The 20,273-nt window shown below is 56.3% G+C and overlaps 1 protein-coding gene across 1 annotated transcript; it reads left to right on the top strand.

Moving 5' to 3' along the window:
- The first annotated feature begins 146 nt into the window (after window positions 1-146).
- On the top strand, window positions 147-10,317 carry COL9A2 (collagen type IX alpha 2 chain). Its single transcript, XM_015883242.3, has 33 exons — window positions 147-198; window positions 855-949; window positions 2,481-2,555; window positions 3,083-3,118; window positions 3,213-3,275; window positions 3,409-3,462; window positions 3,534-3,569; window positions 3,674-3,697; window positions 3,813-3,866; window positions 4,106-4,159; window positions 4,255-4,302; window positions 4,564-4,620; window positions 4,856-4,909; window positions 5,202-5,255; window positions 5,791-5,844; window positions 5,955-6,008; window positions 6,082-6,135; window positions 6,251-6,304; window positions 6,462-6,515; window positions 6,590-6,643; window positions 6,744-6,788; window positions 6,901-6,954; window positions 7,231-7,284; window positions 7,353-7,406; window positions 7,537-7,608; window positions 7,794-7,829; window positions 8,124-8,168; window positions 8,308-8,340; window positions 8,457-8,603; window positions 8,903-8,957; window positions 9,093-9,281; window positions 9,366-9,443; window positions 9,701-10,317. The coding sequence occupies exons 2-33, from the start codon at window positions 881-883 to the stop codon at window positions 9,904-9,906; spliced, it is 2,070 nt and encodes a 689-aa protein (XP_015738728.2). The 5' UTR covers window positions 147-198; window positions 855-880; the 3' UTR covers window positions 9,907-10,317.
- Window positions 10,318-20,273: the final 9,956 nt, after the last annotated feature.

Genomic DNA, 20,273 nt, shown 5'->3' with positions numbered 1-20,273 from the left:
TCCTGCTTCCGGTCGGTGCTGTGGGTGGAGCGACGGGATAAATAGCCAATAGGAGGTGGAGAGAGGAGAGCAAAGCCCGCCCACTCGTTACGTCACTCTCATCGCCGGCGTTGATTCGCTGAATGAGGCAGATCCTGCGGTAGCCAATGGGAGCGAGGAGGGGAGGTGGCGGGGGAGGCATGAATGGGAGGTCACGTGGTGCGATGGGAGCGTAGTGGGGTGGGGGGGGCGGCCACGGGGTGGGCAGTCACTGGGGAGGGGGGGCGGTGGGTTTATGGGGTATTTATGGGGTATTTATGGGGTATTTATCGGGTATTTATCGGGTATTTATGGGGTATAAGGGGGGCTGGGGGGGCTGTGATGGGTCTGGGGGCGGCTCATTGGGTGTGTATGGAGAGGAACGGGTGGGAGCCCAACCCCCCCCCAAATGGGGATCCCATTGCCCCCGGTGCTGTAATAAACGTACCTGCCTTATAACCAACCTCTGCATTACAGACTTGGATCCCACATCTCATATCACCCCCCACAAGACCCCTCCCGGTGCCCCCCACCCTCCCCCGTTCCTCTCTATGGGCTGAGCCCAACCCATTAGACCCATTAGACCCATTAGACCCATTAGAGGGTCTGACACCCCCCCCCATCCCCATCCCGCAGCCCCTCGCCCCAACAAAGCCCCTTTGTGCCCCCCCCCCCGCTGACACCCGGCCCCAGAATAGCAGCGCTCTCACCTGCGGGGAGGGGGGGAAAAGGGGTGGCAGCCAGCGCCTGCCCTCGTCCCCCGCTGCTCCATATTAATCAGCCCCTTCCTCCTCCTCCTCTTCCTCCTCCTCCTCCTCCTGCCGGTCCCTCCGCAGTCTGACACTCAGCCCCGCTCCCGGCCATGGCCCATCGCGGCCCCACGCTCTGCCTGCTGCTCCTACACGCTGCCTGCCTCTGCCTGGCCCAGCTCGTGAGTGCTGCGGGGGGGGTGGGGGGTCCCCGTTGCCCACCGGTGCTGATTTGCCCCTTGGAGCCTCGTCCTGCCAACCGGCTGCTCTGCACCTCCCTGGATCCCCATCTCTGCTCCCATCTCTGCACCCAAAACTCCATGGGATGGGGCTGAGCAGTGGGGCTCAGAGTTTGGGGTCCCAGCTCTGACTCTGGGGGCTCCAACTGGGGGATTAAAGCTCCAAGTTCAGGGCTCTGACTTTGGAACCGCAGCTCCAACTTTGGGGCTCCAAACTTTGGGACTGCAGCTCCAACTCCAAGGCTCGGATTTTGGGATTGCATCTCTGGCTTTGGGATTTGTTATAACCGACCTCTCCATCATCCCATTGGGGCAGAAGGGGGGATTTCTCCACTTTCCCCCTCCCTGCAGCCTCCTCTTTGCTTCCCATCATCAAAAAGAAGATTTGCTTTGCTTTGTTGGGACTCTCCGCAGAGTGGGGTGGTGGGGGCTCAGTCCTTCCATAGGGGCTGTCTGAGGGGATCAGGGGGTTGGGGGTCAAATTTACCCTGAGCATGAATAGAAGTGATGGGGTTGTTGCCCTTTGGCTGCGTTGTGCTGAGCACAGAAGGGCTCTGACTGCCCCATGGGGACCCTCATCAGATTTATGGCACAGAAGGGAATCACTGCGGAGGGCCCCCATGGGTGGCACGGGGTTGGGGTCTGCCCTGGGGGGTGGGGGAGCCTTTGGAATAAGGGGACATTTGCATCCACATGGAACTTGTTTTACGGGGCTGTGCAAAGGTGCCGTTTATGAGGCATGGAGGGGGGCACACGTTCGCTCCCAGCCTGTGGGATGAAGCTGAGCTGTTGGCTGAACCAACCACCGAACCTCCCATCCTCAGACATTGCTTTTGAATATGAAGAAGGCTTTAAGGCAGCCAAGCTGTGGCTGCCAGCCCCACATCAGGCAGCTCCCACTGCCAGGAACAGTGCGGCTCTGTGGGCAGCACCTCTTCCCTGCAATGCCCCGTTCCGATAACAGAGATTTCTTTGCAAAGCTCGGAGCTGGAGGAGGGCAGGCAGAGCTGGGGCTCCCCCGGCAGCTCCTGAATGCTGCTTTTGTGTGCAGCAGCAGCACTACACCGCAGTCCTGCATGCGGCCCGGCACAGTGCCAGCACAACCCACCTAGAAATGGGGCACCGCAATCTGGAAATGCCACTGCACCATAAAGGGTTGGGGGGTTGGGGGGTGGGGGGGGGACCCTACAAGTGCTGCCATCACCCCACTGAGCCCCTGCTCCCAATTGGGGCCGGATTCCCCCTTGCATCAATGGGCTGGGGGTGTTTGTGCCGCTGGTGGGGGGCACTGCATTGCCATGTTTCTCCATTCATACCTTTGCTGGGGGGGCACCAGGGGATGCTCTCTTGGGGTGCTCGCTCTGTCCCTGCGCTGCAGAGCTGTGTTCCCTGCAATATCCCCTCATATCCTCAAGCATCTCCTGGGGTCCGGCTGCTCCCTCCTGACCCCCATCCCCTCCCTCTCTCCCCATAGCGGGGGCCACCAGGAGAGCCCGGCCCACGAGGACCCCCAGGTCCACCAGGAGTGCCGGGAGCGGATGGCATTGATGTGAGTGCGTGGCAGCGGGGAGGGGATGGGGCAGCACAAAGGGGACATTGTGCAGGACTGAGGTGCGATGCCGCGTGGTTCCTGCCCTGTGCTGCTCTGGGGGGGGGGGAAAACGACCCCTTTGGAGCATCCCAGGCTTTGCACGTGGCAGCGGTGGGCGCAGGATGGGGACCCCCAGAACATCGTGGGATGAGGGGCCTGGGGGACTTGATGGGGGCAGAGCAGCAGCGTGTGGTGCTCAGGGGGTGCGGGATGCTCCGTGCTGCAGGGATGGAACCTGGGGGGCAGCAGGACCCTCATTGGGTGCCCACAGAGCACTGACATGGCCAAGGGCTGTGATGAGTGGGGACAGAGCCTGAACAGAGGGATGTGCAATCCAGCTGAGTGCCCCACGCTCCTCTCCAGCCCCCAGTGTTACTCTGGTGCCATTTATACCCCATCCTACAGCGGCACCAAAGCTTTCTCTCCTCAACCTGAGCACCCACAGGGTGACAGTCCCCATTTGTAACCTTCCTCCCTCCCCACAGGGTGACAAAGGCTCTCCCGGAGCCCCCGGCTCCCCGGTGAGTATGTGTCCCTTTGTGCTCCCCGATGTCTCCCCTCTTTGGGAGGAGCTCCTTTTAATTCCCCCCCACACTCAACTCTTCTCTTTTAAAGGGTGCCAAAGGGGAGCCTGGAGCCCCGGGTCCAGATGGGCCCCCAGGGAAGCCAGGCTTAGACGTGAGTACCAGCCTTTGTGGCACAAAGAGGAGCCTCATGATGGAAGCAGTGATAATTCAGTGGCTGAAGAAGCATTTGGGGCTGGAGGAGTTGTGCACAGTGCACACCGACCCCCTGCTCTCTCCTCTTGCAGGGTCTTACAGGAGCCAAAGGGGAGCCGGGGCCCGTGGGGGGGGCAGGACTGAAGGTGAGTGTGGGGATGGCCAACCCCCCCCTGCCCACCCTGTTTCACCCCTGACTGTCCCCTCTGTCCCTCAGGGTCAGCCTGGACTGCCGGGGCCGCCGGGGCTCCCGGTGAGTATCTGCTTTGGTGTTGGCCCAGCATCGCCCTGCTGTGATGCTGGGAGGTTTGGGGGGCTGCAGCCTGGGGGCTCACTGTGTCTCTCTCCTCACTGCAGGGTCCCTCGCTGCCAGGACCACCTGTAAGTGCTGTGTCTGTGGGAATGAGGCACGCTGCCTCAGCTTGGATCTGTGCACCCCAAATGGGGGGCTCGGCTCAGCCCCTCTCCCTCACTCCATGTCTCTCCTCTCTGTAAGGGTCTGCCAGGCCAGGTCGGAGTGCCAGGGGAGATTGGATTGCCAGGACCCAAGGTGAGGGGGCAGGAGGGAGAGCCCCCAGCCCCAGGGTCTGCCTCTCAGGGGAAACCCCACTGTGTGTGTGGGCATCCCTTACAGCAGGGACAAGCTGTGCTGCTGCGCCCTTTGTGCCACCCCCATCCCATGGCCAGGGGATGCCTCCATTCCCAGCGTGACCCTGTACCTCATCACCCCTCTCCACACCAGCTCTGGCAGCTCCTAAATCCCCCCTCATTGGGGTTGTTCTCTCTTAGGGCGATCCTGGACCCGATGGCCCACGGGGCCCCCCAGGTCCACCAGGGAAACCCGTGAGTATCTACCCAGGGGAAGCTCCAACCTCTGCTGGTACAAGAGATAGTGTATGTATCAGCACCGTGGATGCTGATGGGCTCCTTCCCTCCAGGGCCCCCCAGGACACATCCAAGGAGTGGAGGGGAGCGCAGATTTCTTGGTGAGAGCTGCCATTCCTTTGCCCCCCATCGGGCTTTAGGGACAGCTGGCAGAGCCAGTGCTGCACCGGCCTCAAATGCAGTGACCACTGTCATTTGGTAAATGGGGTTGGGGGATTAGGATCCCAAAACACAGTGGTAGGTTCCCATGTAGCCCAGCCTGGATGCTGTGCACGTGAGCTTGTCCTTGATGCAGTGGGCACGGCTTTTCTGTGCTCCTGCATCCTTCCCCAACTCATTCTGCACTTGTTCTTCCCCACCAGTGCCCAACCAACTGCCCACCAGGTCCCAAAGGCCCCCAAGGACTGCAGGGATTGAAGGTGAGGAAACCCTTCTGCCCCCCATCATTCTGTGGTTCTGCCCCTTGTGTTGCTGGGGGAGATGGGAGAAGGGAACTCTCCTGGTCTGGAGTTGCTGCCCAGCATTGGGGGGATGCGCACATGTGGGGCTGGCTATGGGGTGCTGAGCCCCCATGCACCTCTGCCAGCTGGTACTGAGGGATGTGGCACAGTGATGCTGTGCTGTGGGTTCTCACCTCTTCCTTCTCACCCTTAGGGACACAGAGGTCGGCCCGGTGCCCTGGGGGAGCCCGGCCAGCAGGGCAAGCAGGTGAGTGGGGTCAGCCCTGCTGGGATAGTGGGGAGGCTTGTGGGGCTGGGGCTGAGGGTTGGGGGCACTGGGGAGGGAAAGGGGGAAGGCAGGAAAGAGGTGGGTTGGAGGGAAAGAAGATCAAGGCTGGAAGGAGGAAAAGGGTCGGGGGCTGATATTCCTGTGGAGGATGGAGCTCTGTGCTTTCTGAGAATGGGGCCCCATCCCTATTGCTATTCCTATCACCATCCCTGTTCCTATCCCCATCCCCATCCCCATTCCCATCTCTGGTGCTCACCTCTCTGTTCCCCAGGGTCCCAAGGGTGACGTCGGTGTCTCCGGAGAGCAAGGTGTCCCAGGCCCTCCAGTAACGTATTTATGTCTCTTTGCTGCTCTTCTCCCTGAATGCTGGGGGTGTGCATGGCCCACCATCATCCCCTCCATCTCCATCTCCTTCTCCATGCCACTGTGGGGGCACAGTATGGGGGGGACCTCGGCTATGGCACCTCTGACTCATTGACCCAGCTAAACCCCCGGTCCCTGCTGAGCCCCCAGTGTCACGGATGGGGCTGTGGGGCCCTGCTCACTGCTGGGCTGTGGGGATTAAGCTGTGTGAGCTCACCGAGTGCTTTGAAGATGCAGAGCAATTACTGGGCTGAGCCCTTCGGTGCAGGAAGGGGCAGAACTGCTCCGTGGGGGGAAGCAGAGCCCGTTTGGGGCTGTTGCTGTTATTGAACCGACAGCTGGAAAGGAACCTGCTGGGATCAGGAGCTGGAAGCCTTCAGATGGCAAAAGTGGCTGATTTGCAGTGTCAGCTTTTGCTCTAATTGTGGGCACCCCCTCCCCACAACGAGCACTGCCAGGTCGGTCCCTAAGCTCAGTGGCTTTGCTTCCTTCCTCAGGGGCCACAGGGCCAGCGGGGGTACCCAGGGATGGCAGGACCCAAAGGAGAGACAGTAAGTGCTGGTGGGACACGGCAGCGTCACTGGGTGGGCACCCCCAGATGGGGTCCCTCTGGTGGGGCTGGGATAGGAGGAATCACCTTCCTCCCCCTCTTTCTCTACAGGGTCCTGCTGGCTACAAGGGGATGGTGGGGACCATCGGTGCAGCCGGGCGGCCGGTGAGTGTCCCCAGGCTGTCGCAGGTGGGTGTCCCTGTTTGCCTCTGCTCAGTGCTGTGTTTCTCTCCTGCAGGGCAGGGAAGGCCCTAAGGGACCTCCAGGGGATCCAGGCGAGAAGGGGGAGCTGGTAGGTGACCCACAGCCCCTTATCCCAGCAGCTGTCTGGGTGCTGCTGCCCTCCCCGTGCTCCATCCCATGCATTGGGAGCACTGAATAAAGCCCTTTTTTCCCTCCCACTGCAGGGCGGCCGTGGCATCAGGGGTCCCCAGGGAGACATTGGCCCCAAAGGGGAGAATGTGAGTGTGTCCTGAATGAGCCCTGCATGGGGAGCAGCCTCTGCCCCTGCTCAGAGCAGCACGCACAGCTCCCGGCTGCTGTGGGGCTGGGGGCTCCTTCCCCTCCTTTCCTCACCCCTCGGATGTGTCAGCCCTGACCACCATTCCCCTTCTGCAGGGTCTGCCTGGCATTGATGGCAAGGATGGCACGCCGGGCATCCCGGGTGTGAAGGTGAGGAGCCGACATGCGGTGTTCTCCTTCCTGTGCCTCTTTCTGTTCTTCTGAGCTGCACTTTTTCCCTGCAGGGAGCTGCAGGGCAGCCTGGCCGCCCAGGGCCCCCAGGACACCGTGGACAAGCTGTGAGTATGAGGGCGAGGAGCCCCACTGCAGATGTGACCCCAGGGCAGGGGGCTGCGTCCTGCACCGTGCATGGGGTCTGACCCAGCTCTGTTCCTGCAGGGCTTGCCAGGCCAGCCAGGAAGCAAAGGTGGTCCAGGAGACAAGGTGAGTGTGGGCTGCTGAGCCTGCAGCCCCTGCCATCCCAACCCCCCCATCCACACCACATCCCTGTGGGGTATGGGGTCCTGTCCCTGAGTGCCTGTATTTCCATTCACAGGGTGAGGTGGGAGCTCGGGGGCAGCAAGGCATCACCGGAGCCCCGGGGCTACTGGTGAGTGCAGCACCCCATGCCCCCCATTTTGCTGCCCCAAACTCCTCCATCTCCCATGGGATGCAGCTCAGTCTGCAGCATCACCACTCTGATGCTTGATCCCCCCCATGCCTGCGCTCTGCAGCCAGCATCCACCCCTCCCTGGGTGCCACCCCGGCCATGTGCCCCTCTGCAGCATCCCCAGGAAGGAGGAAGGGCTGCAGGGGGGGCACAGCCATCTGCAGGCAGCTCCCTACCCAGCACCATTAACACTGCCAGGGATGTTTTCCCCCCTAGGGTGAGCCCGGCCCCCGGGGTGAGCAGGGACCGCAGGGTGTCCCTGGGCTGAAGGTGAGTGGGGGGCACAGGGGGGGCTGTGGCTGTTCCAAGCTCTGCCCCTGACTGCTCTTCATCCCCAGGGTGACCGAGGGGAACGTGGCCCTGTTGGAGCCCCCGGCGAGCAGGGCAGAGCGGTGAGTGTGTGGGGAGACCCTCTGTTCCCAAGGAAGGGGCAGGAGCTGCCCTGTCTCAGTGCTTTGGGGACCATGATGGGGACAGAGGGTGTTCCTATGGGCTCTTCCCATTCACTGCTTTGATTTCCAGGGGCCCAAAGGTGAACAGGGCCCCCCAGGGATCCCAGGACCCCAAGGCTTGCCGGGAGTCAAAGGAGACAAGGTGAGAAGGATGATCTGCAGGTGATCTGTATGGCTGCTGTGGGGGGTGGGCAGATGGATGGACAGAAGTGTCCCCTGCAGTGCAGAGGGGGTCGGGGCAGGGGTCCATGGGGAGTTGTGAGCTGAGGTTTTGGTGCATATCAGATGTGCCCGTGGCTGGCTGACCCCTTCCTTCCCTTTCTCCAGGGCTCCCCAGGAAAGACCGGTCCCAAAGGCAGCATTGTGAGTATCCCTACATGCTGGGCAAGCACTGACCCCTGTGTTAAGCACCCACCCTGGGGGGCGCTGACAGCCACTGCCTTAATACCCCTCATCACCCAGGCTGGGGTTGGAGCTGCAGGATGCCTTTGTCCCCATGCACTCCATCTCCCACTGCAAGGACCTGATGGGGAACCAGGGAACAGCCCCTATGGGCTGTGTGCTCCAGCACCCCTGAGTTGTTGCACAGAGGAGCAGCAGCTGGAACACAGCAGGATGCAGGCAGCAAACTCACTGCTCCTGTCCTCTTTCCTTTAGGGAGACCCTGGTGTCCACGGCCTTGCAGGGGTGAAGGGTGATAAGGTAGGACCCTGCAGCAGGGCTGTGCTCCTGGGGCTGCATTGCACCCCACCACCAGAGAAGGGGCACAGCTGCCTCCCCCCGCAGCACTGCTACATTTATTCTGCTTCCCCATCACTTTTCTCATATCTTCCATCCCCAGGGTGAATCGGGAGAGCCAGGACCAAAGGGACAGGTGAGTGACGGGGTGCTGGCACTGTGTGTCCCCAAACCCCACTGCTGCTCTATGGGACCCCCACCTGGGACCCCCTACACGAGCTCACCTCCAACACCTCTCTCCTTTCCCTACAGCAAGGCATCCAGGGCGAGCTCGGCTTCCCTGGGCCCTCAGGGGATGCGGGCTTACCTGGTGTCAGGGGCTACCCAGGTCCCCCCGGCCCACGGGGGCTGCTGGGGGAGCGTGGTGTGCCGGGGATGCCGGGGCAGCGCGGTGTTGCAGTGAGTACCAACATGGCATCCATCTGTGGGGTGATCCACGTGCATTGCAGCAGGTTGAGCTCCAAAGTGCATCCCTGCAACCTGCTGGGGAATGGGATTTTTCCATACAAGCTGGATGTTAGGGTTGCAAAATGCAGAAAGCTGCTGTGGTGGGGAGGTGACAAACTGACCTGAGCACCTAAACCTGGAATAAAGAGAAAAGAAGGGTCGGGAATGGCACGGGATGAGCTCTGGGCTCAGACTGAACCAGGATGCAGAGCAGGGGAGGAAGGTGTGATCCCTGCTCTTGTCGCCTGCAGGGACGGGATGCTGGAGACCAGCACATCATTGACGTGGTGCTGAAGATGATGCAAGGTGAGGGGGCACCCACTGCATGAGCTCCCATCCCATCCCCATCCCATCCCATCCCATCCCATCCCATCCCATCCCATCCCATCCCATCCCATCCCATCCCATCCCATTCCACACTGGTTCCTCTTTACCCTACAGAGCAGCTGGCAGAGGTGGCTGTCAGTGCCAAGAGAGCTGCCCTGGGGGGGGTTGGTGCCATGGGCCCCCCCGGACCCCCAGGACCTCCGGGGCCACCTGGGGAGCAAGGCCCCCATGGACCCATGGGACCTCGAGGCGTTCCTGGCCTGCTGGGTGCTGCTGGGCAGATCGGCAACATCGGACCCAAAGGTGGGCAGCGTGTGGGGCTTCTTGTGGGGCAAAAAGCAAAGACTCCTCTGGAGCCCCTCGTGAGCTCTTCCCTTCTCATTGCAGGGAAGCGTGGGGAGAAGGGTGAGAGGGGAGACACTGGCCGTGGGCACCCAGGGATGCCGGGTCCACCAGGGATCCCAGGTGAGCCCTCAATGTGTGCTGACCATTGCACCCCTTCCCCATCCCTGCGCTGCTCTCCCATCTATTGTGCTGCCCTTGATGGCCGCTATGCCCCTTCCCCATGCAATGGATGACACTTCTGCTCTATCCTGGCCAACCTGACCAGCTTCACCCTGCACCTGTGGTGCCATTATTGCACTGTTGGTGCATCCCCACAGTCAGAGCAGAGCAGAGCATCCCCAGTGCTGGATGCTCACAGCTCCCTACATCCTCCGCAGGTCTCCCTGGCATCCCTGGCCACGCACTGGATGGCAAAGATGGGGAGCGGGGCCCACCTGGGGTCCCAGGGGATGCTGGACGCCCGGGGTCCCCAGGCCCTGTGGGGCTGCCGGGTTTCTGTGATCCAGCTGCCTGCCTGGGGGCTTCTGCCTACGCCTCAGCACGGCTGACAGAGCCGGGCGCTGTCAAAGGACCTTTGTACTGAGCACAGCAGCAGCAAGCACTGCAAACACACGGGAAGGCACCTTCGTGACCCACAGGAGGGACCCACGGCACCGCGGCGTGGGGAGGAACAGAGGGACCCCCATCCCTCCCTGTGCCCATCCTGCAGAAATAAAGCGGCTCTGATCCAAACCCTCTGGATGCGGTCGGTCCTTTTGGGGCTGTGGCTGATTTCCTGCTCCTAAATTCATTGGGTTTCTTTTTAATGACAACGAAACGGTGGTTGGACTATTGGAGACCTGCCGGCGCTTTGTTGGCTGCTGGGCTCTCGCAGAGATGTAAATCTTTGTCAAATAGGATTTGTTTTTATGGACCACACCTCGAACATCACCAGCTCTTTGCAAACAAAACCAGCACAGACAATAAAGCTGAGATGGATCGTTACCCAACAGAACCTGTGAGTCCATTTCTTTGAGGTTCCTCCTCTCTCCCACCACTTGGGTTGGTCACCCCAGCCCCAGAAGCGGGATGGATCCATGAGCATTTAATTAGGGGTCAGACTCCTGTTGCTGCCTATGAGTGCCCCATTGCTGCAGGATGGAGGCGGTGCAGCTGGGAGGTGCTGCTTGCAGGGATGCTCTGCAGGCATCGCTTTGCTGCAGGCTCTGTGGTGTCCTGCAGCTGGCTGTGAATAGAAACAGGATGGGCTCTGCTGTGTGGGGATGGGGAACATTGGCCCCACCAGCTCTGCCCCATAGCAGCCGTGCTCCCAGCTCTGTGGCCTCATGAGCCGGCAATGGCAGCCCTGGGGAGATTAAGAAGATTATGTTTTAATTACAGCACCGAGGAAGCAGCTGCCTGATCTCTTGCTCTTTTCTTCCCCACCTGCTCCTGCCCGAGCTTCACACCCCTCATTTTCTGTGTGTCTTTTCCCACTCCCTCCAAAGGAAAGCAGATCCATTGCTGGGGGGGTTTAGGATCAATGGGGTTTGGGGCCCAGCCCCACATCCCACCCCTCTGCTGGTCACTAAGCACAGAACCCCCCCTTATGGGGTCCCGCAGCATCACACTGTGGAGGGGAAGGAACGTGCTGACAAAAGGCTGATTTAATTACTAGAATTGTTCTGATTACAGCCTGCAAACACTGTTATCTTGTAATTATTGCCAAGAACATGCCATTAGCACATGATTAAACACAACGTCTTGTGGGCTGCTGCCTGATTGTCTGATGCCTTATGAACTTAATTACTTCACGCTGGGAGAAGGATGGAGGTAAAGGATGGAGCCCGGGGACACACAGCCCTTCCCTGGGCCTCTCCTGCTCTGCTGGGTGCCACCTGCATTGAACTCATCCTAACACAGGCATTAAGGCTCCAGCTTCATCCTGGTCAGCAAAGAGCAAAAGCTGAGCTGCACTTAGAGAACAGGATGGGTTGGAATCTCTGCCTCCTTATAGGAAGAATCCAGAGCTTTCCAGCCTTGGGGTCCCTCCGAGCACCTCTCACACTGTTACCCTGCCCGCTTGACAAGGGCACACAAACTAATCCTGACGTCTCATTAGCAGGATTAATTCCCGACCTCATTCTCCTCTCAACTGAGACACTGGAGCTGCTTCATTGCACTGAGCCCGGCTCCCTCTGCTGGGGCTGAGCGAGCAGCAGAAAGCAGACAGCAAACTTCCCTCCTCCCATAGGACCTCATAGCAAACAAGGGTGGGATGTGCCCTCAGTGTCAGCTGTGTGTGCTGTTGGAAGCTGCCCTACAGGTGCTGCTGGGGGTCCCACTTGTTGCTTTTAGGCTGGGCTGCTCCCTAAAAGTGGGCTACCAACACAGGGCAGCCCTGCTGGGCTGATGGAAATCCCATCTCCTTCCTCCTGGGGCTGGGTAGGAATGATGTGTGCCCTTCTGGGGAGGGGAGGGGGGTGTCTTTAGGGGCAGTGAGGGGCTATAGGGGGCTATAGGGGGATATAGGGGACTATATGATGCCGCTCTGCCGCCAGATGGGGCCAAAGCTCCACGATCGCGGCCGTATCTCTCCATTGGGTGCAGCATCCCCGTTCGGATGCTGATAAGCCTCGAGTCCATGTAGATAAGAGCACATGAACTCATATGGCACAGATGGGTCCATGGGTCCCATCCCAGCAATGGGAGAGCACAATTCAGAGCCATGCAAACACACAACACTTCTGCCTTGGGCACAGAACAGCTCATGGGATGCCTCTGAAACACTTAAAAAGGAGCTGAGAAATGAACCTAGGAATAACCTTATCCCTAATGACATACCTCGCTATTGCAGACGTCCTTTGGCTTTGTTTCCTTCTTCTTTTTCTTCCTTTTCCAGCTCTGTTTGCACACCCAACTGCTGTAGGAGGTGTGGGGCAGAGAGGGGCAGAAAGTGGGGCTGATAGGGCTGGGGTTGGTGCTGGTAGGGCTGGATGTGATGGGGTTGTGGTGCCATAGGGTTGGGGCTAATGGAGTAGGGTTTGATGGGGTTATGGCCCCATAGGGCTGCAGGTGATGGGGTTATAGTGCCATAGGGTTGGAGTTGATGGGGTTACGGTACCATAGGGCTGGAGGTGATGGGGTTATAGTGCCATAGGGTTGAGGCTGATGGGGTTACGGTACCATAGGGCTGGAGGTGATGGGGTTATAGTGCCATAGGGTTGGGGCTGATGGGGTTGGGGCTGATGGTGCTGTGTTACCATGAAGCTGAGCCATTTCCAGCACCGGTTTCTGTTCCCAGCAGCAAAAAGGAATGCAATGATTCAGTGAAATCTCCACATTAGATTCAATTACACCTCAGGGTCTGGTAGAAGCCAGGATTTATCTCCTGCTTTGATGGGCAGCCTCCATCCTCTGGGTTCCTCCGGTGTTTTGGGCACACATCTCTCACCCCCTCATTTTGCTTTATTACCATGCCAGCAGTTTGGGGGAAGAAGGATCTTTTAAATGCTGAATTACCATACAAATGTAAAAAATAATATTAATAATAAATTAAATAAGAAGAAGAACCCCAAACCCTGCGAGAGCAGCATGAATATGGAGGCAAATAATTGTGCATTAATGCTAATTGAAACAGTGAGGGCCCCACTTACACCGTTCTGAATATGCATCAGTCGAAGAGAGAATTAATGGGACTTAAAAAGTAATCCCAACCACAAAAACCCCGTCCCTTATTCCTGGAAATGCCATTAAAATGCAGATTTGGGGAATAAATGCCTGATTTTGGAGTGAGAATTAACCCCAAATCACCGCGAGTGCCTGGGGTTGATGGATCTCACCCCATTGCCTGGGATGATGGTGGTGAAGCAAAGAGAGGTGGAGATCCATAGGGCAGAATGAATGTGGGGCTGAGCTGCTCCATGTGCTGGTGGTCTGAGCCTTCATTAAAACTTAATTGATGTTGTGTTAATTGATGGAGATGGATGCCACCTCCCCACATCTGCATTGCAGTGATGGTGTCCTGATGGCACTGAGGCAGCCCTGGGGGCTCCGTCCTGTCCCCATCTTGTCTTTTCCTCTTCTTCCATCGCTGTGGGGACTTAAAAGCTGTTTTCCTCTGACCCGCATGTGGCCGCCGGGCTCTTTTAGTGCGAGCATTTGCAAGAGTTGCTTTCAATTGGGAACAAATTTGCTGTCGGGACAACGAGGGGCATTGAGGGAAACTGTCTGCTGAGCTCCTGCAATTACAAAGCTGCCACAAAGTGACCGCTGTTCGCTACAGAAATGTTTTCCAGGCGTTCAAATAGCGGCAGGAGCAGGGGAAAAAAAATCAATAGCTCCAATCCCATTGGCTTGGCGTTACCAATGAGCCGCGCTTAGAGCAGAGAAAGCTTTCCTAACAGAAGATCAGTTGGTGAAGCAAAAGGCTTTAAGGCAACCAGAAATGATTCTGGTGTGCTGGGGCAGAGCACAAAGCCCTGCATCATTCGGAGCCTTTGGAAAGCAAAGCTGGAACTCCATGCAAGCATCAGTCTCAGGCTGCAAAGCAGCTCGATGGCAGACCTGCCTCATGCAGGTGAGTGCACAGCAGCACTGCATACAAGCCATGTGCATAGACCTCCTCGACCCACAAGCTGTGGGGCACAGCCCCATTTCTGCCCCAGCGGAGCACCCAGCTTCCCTCCCCACCCACCCCCTGCATCGCATGGGTGCCCCAAACAGGCTGCTGTTTATCACAGAGTAATACTCACTGCTTAACAACGGCACGAGGATATTACAGGAACTGTGCAGAGCTCATCCATCACCTAAATTACATTTCTGACCATGACGGTGCCACGAGTGTTGGGAGCCCAGGCGGCAGAGATGGAAACGTTGCAGATCTCTGCCATCACTGCTCCTTTTCCAGCTACAAGCAGCAGGGATGGGCAGCTATGGGGAGAGCTTTGGGTGTCCCAACCCACCCAGATGGGCTGCAGCACCCCCAGCCCTGAGCACCTGGGACATGGGGGTTTATAAGGAGCCACAGCGTTGTGGATGGCAGTAAGTGGAGCTGGATGTTTCAAGGGGCAAAGGGAGCAGTATTTCCTGCTGGCTAAGAAAAGAAGGAGTGTAGGTGGTGAGCTCATGTGGGCAGCCCAGAAACCTGCGCCCCATTACAATGAGAGAGGGCTGAGCATCACCAACCACAGCCCCATTGATCCCATCGCACCTCAGAGGAAGCACATGAAGCTCAAGGGCTCTTCTTCTCATTTCCTGTAGGAAACATCCTGCAGTGGAAAAAGAAAAGACATAAAAAAGGCAAAGGAGGCAATTAACAAACCCGTATGCACAATGACTTTTCCTTTCTTTTGTTTTTAATTGTGCATGCAGCTCTTCCTCTCCCCACCTCGTGTGTTTGCATAATACATGATTCACAGGGACCGCTTTGTTTGGGGAAGAATGACCCCAAATATGAGATAGTGCCCCACAGCTCAGGCAGGGGCTGGGGCTGCAGGTTGGGGATGGGCCAAGGCTGGGGGGGCTGCTCTTATGTTCACAGGAAAACTGGTTTTGGGGAGGGAAAGACAAACATCTCCTGCTGCTGTGCTCCGGGTTCCGCAGTCTCCGGGCAATACAAGGAAGAGCTGATTATAAAACCTGAGCGGTGATTTTGTCTTTGAGCCATTTCTTTGCAGTCACCTGCTGCTTTATCACCTGGGACTGCCGGGCTTTGTGTAAACAGAAATGAATCCTGATGATGCTGCTGGAGGCAGCTGCTGTGGTTCTTCGCTGTAATGCCGTGCACTGAGGTGTTGGGGCTGCCCTGTGCCTGCACTGCACAGCCAGGACACAAAGGCAGCAATGGGGCAGCAGCACCACAGGGCCCCCCTGCTCCATCCAAGAGGAGGATCCTGGACACGGAGACCTATGGGGATGTGCTGAGCATTAAAGCCTGTGAGCAGCGGAACCGAACCAAGCAAAGCCAATAGATGCCATTAGGATAACTCAGCAGAGGAAATCAGGGCAGTCAATGTGAAATCGATGCCTCTGTCCCTGCTGGAAGGAATCCCAAAGCACAGGGAGCCCCGAGCTCAGCTCTGTGTGCTGCTCTGGGAAACACACAGCACCTGTGGGCACCACATTACCCTGGGTAATGTGCAAGGGGAGATTGCATCGGAGCCACCCAGTGATGGATGGCAGCTCCTTAACCCCCCTCCTCATCCACAAACCACGATGCCCATCCACAAGAGGCACCTCCACCACCCCAACCCAAAGGCAGAAAGTGGATGGGGATTCCCAGCTGCTTCTTTCTTGCAAGAAAACCCCGAAGTTGATAAAGGGAAAATCTCATGACGGACGCGGGGCTGCAGCAGCGCTGCCATGAAGGCATTGCAATGGGTGTATTAGAGCCGGCGCGCTGTCAAACTCCCCCGTTCTGAACGATTGCGTTTCCTCAGAGGATGCACAGAAGCTCCGTGCTTGAAAATCACGGTTCTCCTCTGCTGGAGAACCAACAGGTCTCATTATCACCCTGATCTGCTGCGGCCGGCTGCTTGTCAGTGCAGTGCTATGGCATAATTAAAGCCTCGCTGTTCCGGTGCAGAAAGAGGCAGCTTCTCATTAAAGTGGGTTTTCTGACTTTGGATGCTTCCCTTTGGATGTGGGAGAGATAAATCCACCGTGTCTGAAATGGGACCAAACCTGTACCTGGACATGGAGCAAAGCAGAGAGCTGAGTGCTTCTGCATTGGAATTGAATGCATCTGGAGCAGCAGAGAATAACAGAGACTTCTTCTTTTCAATGGCAAACTCATTGTTTTGCTTTGGATGACAGTGGGGTGTTTGTGGGTTTCTAAAATGAACGGAAAGCAAAGCAAAGGTGCAGAAATCAAACCCAGAAACTCACATCCAACCTCAACAAGAGGGTTGAGGGTTGCAAACAGCCCCTGGGCTGCAGCAGATGGATGGACAGACAGACAGGAGCACAGACAGTTGCCCCATATGTGGATCTCCAGTCCAGAGTCCTTCCAGGCAGGCATTGCATGTGGTGGGATCTCATCAGCGGGGATCTAATTAGTTTTTATTACTGTAATAACTCAATGGGTGGACCTGATGCCATTAAAAATGATGAGAGCTTTATCTCTGCGATAATTACTTTTCCTTTGGAAGCACCTACGGACACGAGCACACACACAACTACGATAAGATAGAGGATGAGCTGCAGTGATTCACTCTTAGAACAGGAGATCTGGATTTGCTGGGTGATTTCCCATTTAAGCTCTGCTTGCTGCCACCACCCAACCCTGCCCGTGCTGCTCTGTCCCCATTGAGGACATCAGCCCTCAGATCAAGACCCCACATCCCATTGATCCCAATGAGGAACTGCGTGGTCCTTGGGCAGATCTAAAAGCAGAAAGCATTTGTCCTAATTACGCTGCCGTGAAAGAGATGGGTTGAGGCATTTCTGGGATGCTCAGGGAATGGAACAAGCATTACAGCACACAGCAGTGGGAGACAGGAAAGGAAATCACTGAGGGATGGAGGCAGCAGCTGAGTTAATGCATCCAGCTGCCTCTTTCACCCAAACACCACACAGAGCTTTGGCATTCATTGTGACAGCTCTGGTGACCCCCTGCAAGGGGCTCAGGGACCTGCAAGAGTTGGGGTTGTCCTTAGGAACTCAATGGGACTTGGTGGCAGCACCAACACCACATGGCAGAATGGAGCAACATCCCATGGAAGAACCAATGTGCCATAGAAAGACCAGCATCCCATGGCAACACTGATACCCCATGGCAGGACCAAGGTCCCATGGAAGAACTGATGCCCCATGGAAGCACTGATGCCCCATGGCAGCACTAACATACATGGTGCAGCAAGGAAATTCACCTGCAACAGCTCTGCTGCAGCACAAGGCTCCATCTGTGCCTTCTTCTACCAGCTACAGAGACACGATTTGGCCTAAAAAATAAAGTTGCATAACCTAATAGTGCATGTTAAATTGCCATCACTTAATACAATGGTGATTCTCATCTAATTTGGATGAAGTCAAGGGTAAAATTCTCATTAAATTACCCGACCAGAAATAGGTGTTCTCCTTCGCAAGAAGCTTCTATTTTGTTCTTTCATTCTGCGTATTAACACACCCATTTCTTTATCTTTACACTGCAAATGAGTGCAGCTATTCCTCAATTCAATGTTATTTCTCCACGTTGAATGGCAGCCTGCTCCCATGGGGGGAGGCATTGGCTGTACCTGATTCCTGGTTATTCCATATCCATCCTCAGACACTGGAGCATCACACTGAGGATGCCTGGCTCACTCTCTTGCTCTGCCATCCCTTCCTATGTCCCACAGCACGGATGGATCTCCCAGCCCTGGCTGCCTTGATCCTGCAGGGGGTAACGTTCTTCCTGTGCTAGAAACAGATCAGCTTGCTTTGCCAAGGGCTGAATTGCAGGATTCCTCCCCCAGCCGATCAAAGCCTTTCTATCATTTCCTATTCCAAAGGGCTCCGTGCAGCTGGATGGCAGCAGAAGGAACTCAGCGCTCCCTGCACAGCTCCTGCTCACCCCCTCCAAGGGCTTTTGATGCTGAAACCTCTGATCAGAACCGAACTTCACCCAGTGGGGCAACTGAAGGATGCCATGATGCTGTTACAGCATCGCCTTCCCTGTCCTTTAGTTCACACAGAGGAGTAATGGAGGGGAAAATCAGCCCAAAGGACCCCAAAATCAGCTGCGGGGCTGCGAGCAGAGGAGGCTGCAGGAAGTCTCCCAGCATTAAGGACGAGTCCCTGAGATGTGCCACTGTTTGGCAGCTCTCGGATTATTTACGGCCTTTTATGCAGAACAAACCTGCCTGCCTCCACAGGCTTCCCCATCCGCCGGCAAACAAGGTGACATGAAAAGCGTTATGAATAACACATGGAAACAGAAAATAAGGTGGATATTACAAGACAGGAGCGAGGAGAGCAACCACTTAAATAATTCTGCTGCATTGCCACCTGTCATCCATTATTGAGCAGGGCAGGGTGCAGATGGGCACAGCTCAGAGCACGGAGTGCTCAGTGACAGCAGGGCTGGAATGGAGGCAGGTGCAGTTCTAATGCTAACATGGAACATCCTCCATCCCCAAAACTGCTTTTCTTGGAAGCCAATGGAAGGCACGGTGGGAAAATCAGCTCGGATTGAAGGTAAAGAGCTCAGCATCCTTTGAAATGCATCTCCCATGCACTGACACACACAGCACAGCACAGAGCTGAGCCAGCATCAGCCCAATGAGCAGCAGTGCTCCAAATACCCACCCAGTGACCAAAGCAGAATGAATGCAACCATTACCAAAACCAAACAGAACAATGAAAAGCATCACTTAATTTCGTAAGCAAAACTAAATGTTCTCATCTTCCAGCAGAAATTGCTACCCAGTGTAGTTATGGACCGACTATGGCCAAACATGCCTGCACTGCCATTCATTGACACTGCTGATCCCCCCCAAACCTATGCTGCAATTCAATGACACCCAAGCAAAGCTGTTTGCCAACCACTGAGAGCCTCCTTCCATTCTACGACTCCATTTTTTACTGACACAGCCACCAGATATAAATATTTCCAACCATCTCACTCCATAAAGCCAAGGGCATCATGACCCGGTGGTTTCAGATTGTTATTGATGGATTTATTGGAGGCCACTGAGCTGGCGGGGCTCTGGACAGTGCAGCAGTGAGGGATGGCAGCCAATAACAGCCATACAAGACAGGGTGTCCTATGGGTAACACCTCCCCAGGCCCAGGTAGGATCCCCCCATCCCATCCCATCCCATCCCATCCCATCCCATCCCATCCCATCCCATCCCATCCCATCCCATCCCATCCCATCCCAATCCCATCCCCAGCCAAAATAATTGTGTATAGTGCTGCCTCATCCCGACTCTCGAGTGCCAAAGCTTCCTATAGCGATGTCAGTAATCTCAGCTGCAATATTTCTCTTGCCAGATTTTTCATTCTTAATAACAGGGCGTAATTAGCGCTAATTAATATGAAATGCAGTAAGAAAGATTTCCAGTAGTTTCCCCTGCTGCTTTATCTCATCAGCTCAGATTCATCCACACCAACCAGGGCAGGGATGGGGATGAACCCATTAATGGCCTGGATTTCCTTAAATCATTCCATTTTGCCATCACATCTGCATTCTTCAGGTATGGATCTAATTCTTTAATTACTGAAGAGCGTGCCACGGTGCTTTGCCTGATTAACAGCTGAAAATTAAGGCTAGATTGGAGAATGTGGGGGTGTAAATACAGCAATAAGAGCACACAGAGCTCAGCACTTCATTGTCACGGGGCATCTTAAACCCCAACCCTTCACATCTATGAGCCCCATTAGGGCTGGTGCTGCTGGTGCACACAAACACCACCACTTCTTTCTGCTTTCCTTTTTTCCTTTGCTCTTTTTAGTCTTCCCAAGTCAGAGAAATGAATAATGCATTTCCTCCCATAGCACTGAGCTGGAAATTCTCCTTGCAGTGCTTGGAACTGAAGAGGAGAAGCACCCCGGCTGCTGCTGGCTCCCAATTCCCTCCCCCCAGGCTGCAAAACTTTGCTTAAATAACACCAAAACGTGTCACTTTTGGGTTTTCCATTGAGGTGCAGATTTCCTGTGGATGCTGCTCATCCAGCAGCCCCCTGTGATGGGTTTTGTATCGCTCAGCTGTTCGAATGAAGATGTGAGGAGTTGGTACCATCTCAGCCTGTCCCCAGGAGACCAAACCTGCCCTGTTTATCCCGATGCTGATGGGGATGGAGCAGCACAGGCCTCAGCCCCGCTCCAAGCAATGCGAATCTCCTCCCAGCCCAATCCCAGCTCCCCTCCGTGGTTAATTATGGCAGCATTTCATTACTCACCTCACTTGCTTCCTTCCTTTCTCCTCCGCTGACAAATGAATTTCCAGGTGCTCTGTCGGGTGCTGTAGAGCGTAACCAGCACAGCCGC

Source organism: Coturnix japonica, chromosome 17 (genome assembly GCF_054131305.1).
Source record: "Coturnix japonica strain WE chromosome 17, WE-NBRP24, whole genome shotgun sequence".
NCBI lineage: Eukaryota > Metazoa > Chordata > Aves > Galliformes > Phasianidae > Coturnix > Coturnix japonica.
This window is presented reverse-complemented; position numbering and strand designations above follow the sequence as displayed.